The following is a 2,005-nucleotide window of genomic DNA, read 5'->3' as shown; positions in this document are numbered from 1 at the left end:
TATTTATGCAGTTTGACATCATTTTGACAAACTAAAATTTGATCTTATTTTTATGTCATTTTGATCTTTCTGTTCTCCTTGGGCAGGATTTCGATTTGTGATCGATGTCAAATCTATTACGCAGTTTGAATCGACAGGAGGTCGACATAAGAGTCAAAAAGAAATCGATGTTGATGTCAATTTCGATCCAATTTCGAACCCATTCTTCGACGTCGAATCGACGTCGGGTCGACATATTGTTTCTTACTGGGTCGTTCGACGATAGCAAGCAATCGACTGATATTAATATCAAATTTATTACTTAATTATTATTAATTCGTGTCAATTAATCATTCGTCGACTGAAAAATCACTTGAAGAAAGAAACACGCGACAATTTACTGACACACGAGGTGTTTACGTACTCGACAATAGCAAGCAGTCGACTGACTTTAATACCGAATGTATTAAGTAGTTAATAATTATCAATCAATGTCGATTAATTATTCGTCGATTGAAAACTCACTTGAGGAAAGAAACAGACGCACTATTTACTAACACGACGATTTACGGACACACGAGTCGTTCACTCGACGATAGCAAGCAGTCGATTTTATTCATTTATTGGTTATGTTTGCGCAAACATAATCAATATAAAATCAGTCGACTACACGGGAGTGACACTAGCATTGAAAAGATGGAAACATCATGGCTGGCCATTGCCACCCGAGTTTGGGGCTAAAAATCTGCGGGCGCATTACGCGCGCATGACGATAAAATTAAAATGACGATCACGGCTGACGTGATGCGACTTCCATCAGTTCCATCAGCTTCCATGAAGAGGAACGACGACTTTGCGGACACAGAAATCGCTTGGGCCGCGCTGGCCAGCACCTTGAATACCTTCAAGGATCTTCATGAAAAGGTATTACGAAATTGTATATCTTCTCCCTCGGGTTTGCCTGAGCTATCACGTTTATCTAGGAGACATAGTTCAGCTCGCGCATGTCTGTATATTTTTTGTATTTTAATCCAACGCGTGAACTTGGTACGTCTTTACCGCTTCCATCCTTCTCCATGTGAAACTTAATTGCATGCTGTTCATTGCGCGTTTGGTCTTAAGAATTTTCTTAAAAATCAAGTTTCTTTGTTCTGGAGGATACGTGAAAGGCTTGTAGGATCTTGCTCGTATTTTGATTATGTACGATATACATATTTTTTTTTGCATTCGACAAGTGAACTTCAATGAAATTTTAATTATATTTGCGTTGTTTAATATTTCACGAGAATCTAACATTTATCTGTAATTTAGATGAAAGGAAAATGAACTTGTAATTGTTTATTTTCACAGCCTCCTTTGTTACAAGCCATATTTCACGGAAATGTGAAAGCAGTTTGTACGTTGCTATCGCAAAAAGAAGGTGTCAATTGGCAAGACAAGGAACATTCCCTTTTACATGCGGCAGCATACAGGTTAATATCCCGATAAAAATGTTGAAAATTTGCCAAAAGTTGTTTCGATTATCGTAAAGCTATAACGTTTCTGTAATGTGATTTTAGGGGAGATACCGTTTTTGTAGAACTTCTCTTGTTAAACGGTGCGGCGGTCAATAATAAAGATAAGAACTGGTTGACTCCTTTGCATCGAGCCTGCTGCTGGGACAATTACAACGTAGTAGACATTCTGTTAAGATACAAAGTTGATGTAAACGCCCGAGACCGCAATTGGCAGACGCCTCTTCATGTAGCGGCGGCAAATAACGCTGTGCAATGCGTGGAGTTTTTAATGCCACACTTAATTGTGTAAACATTAGACAGGTTTGTGCGTATTTTCGGTTGTATTATTATTACTACGGTAATCTCATGATAATTAACTCGATGGAAAATTATAGATTTATGATAAATAAGTATAAAATAAAATGAAAAAAATTCAAATTAATACAAAAATTTAAAAAATTTTAAATTCATATTTGTTTAATATATGTTAAAATAAATATTAGAAAAATTAATGTAAATACTTTTAAAAT

At 36.2% G+C, this 2,005-nt stretch overlaps 1 protein-coding gene across 1 annotated transcript; it reads left to right on the top strand.

Annotated features, from left to right (window-relative positions):
- The first annotated feature begins 762 nt into the window (after positions 1-762).
- LOC105449460 (serine/threonine-protein phosphatase 6 regulatory ankyrin repeat subunit A-like) lies at positions 763-1,785 on the top strand. The gene is made up of 3 exons (XM_011688714.1): positions 763-903; positions 1,330-1,451; positions 1,539-1,785. The coding sequence occupies exons 1-3, from the start codon at positions 763-765 to the stop codon at positions 1,783-1,785; spliced, it is 510 nt and encodes a 169-aa protein (XP_011687016.1).
- Positions 1,786-2,005: the final 220 nt, after the last annotated feature.

Source organism: Wasmannia auropunctata, unplaced genomic scaffold, assembly GCF_000956235.1.
Source record: "Wasmannia auropunctata unplaced genomic scaffold, wasmannia.A_1.0 LD336076.1, whole genome shotgun sequence".
Lineage (NCBI taxonomy): Eukaryota > Metazoa > Arthropoda > Insecta > Hymenoptera > Formicidae > Wasmannia > Wasmannia auropunctata.
Note: the sequence above shows the minus strand (reverse complement) of the source record. Positions and strands in the feature narration are given on the sequence as shown.

Coding starts and splice junctions, on each gene's coding strand:
- LOC105449460 (XM_011688714.1), top strand. CDS start 763: ATGACGATCACGGCTGACGTGATGCGACTTCCATCAGTTCCATCAGCT. Junction 904..1,329: donor TCAAGGATCTTCATGAAAAG/GTATTACGAAAT, acceptor TTATTTTCACAG/CCTCCTTTGTTACAAGCCAT. Junction 1,452..1,538: donor TTACATGCGGCAGCATACAG/GTTAATATCCCG, acceptor ATGTGATTTTAG/GGGAGATACCGTTTTTGTAG.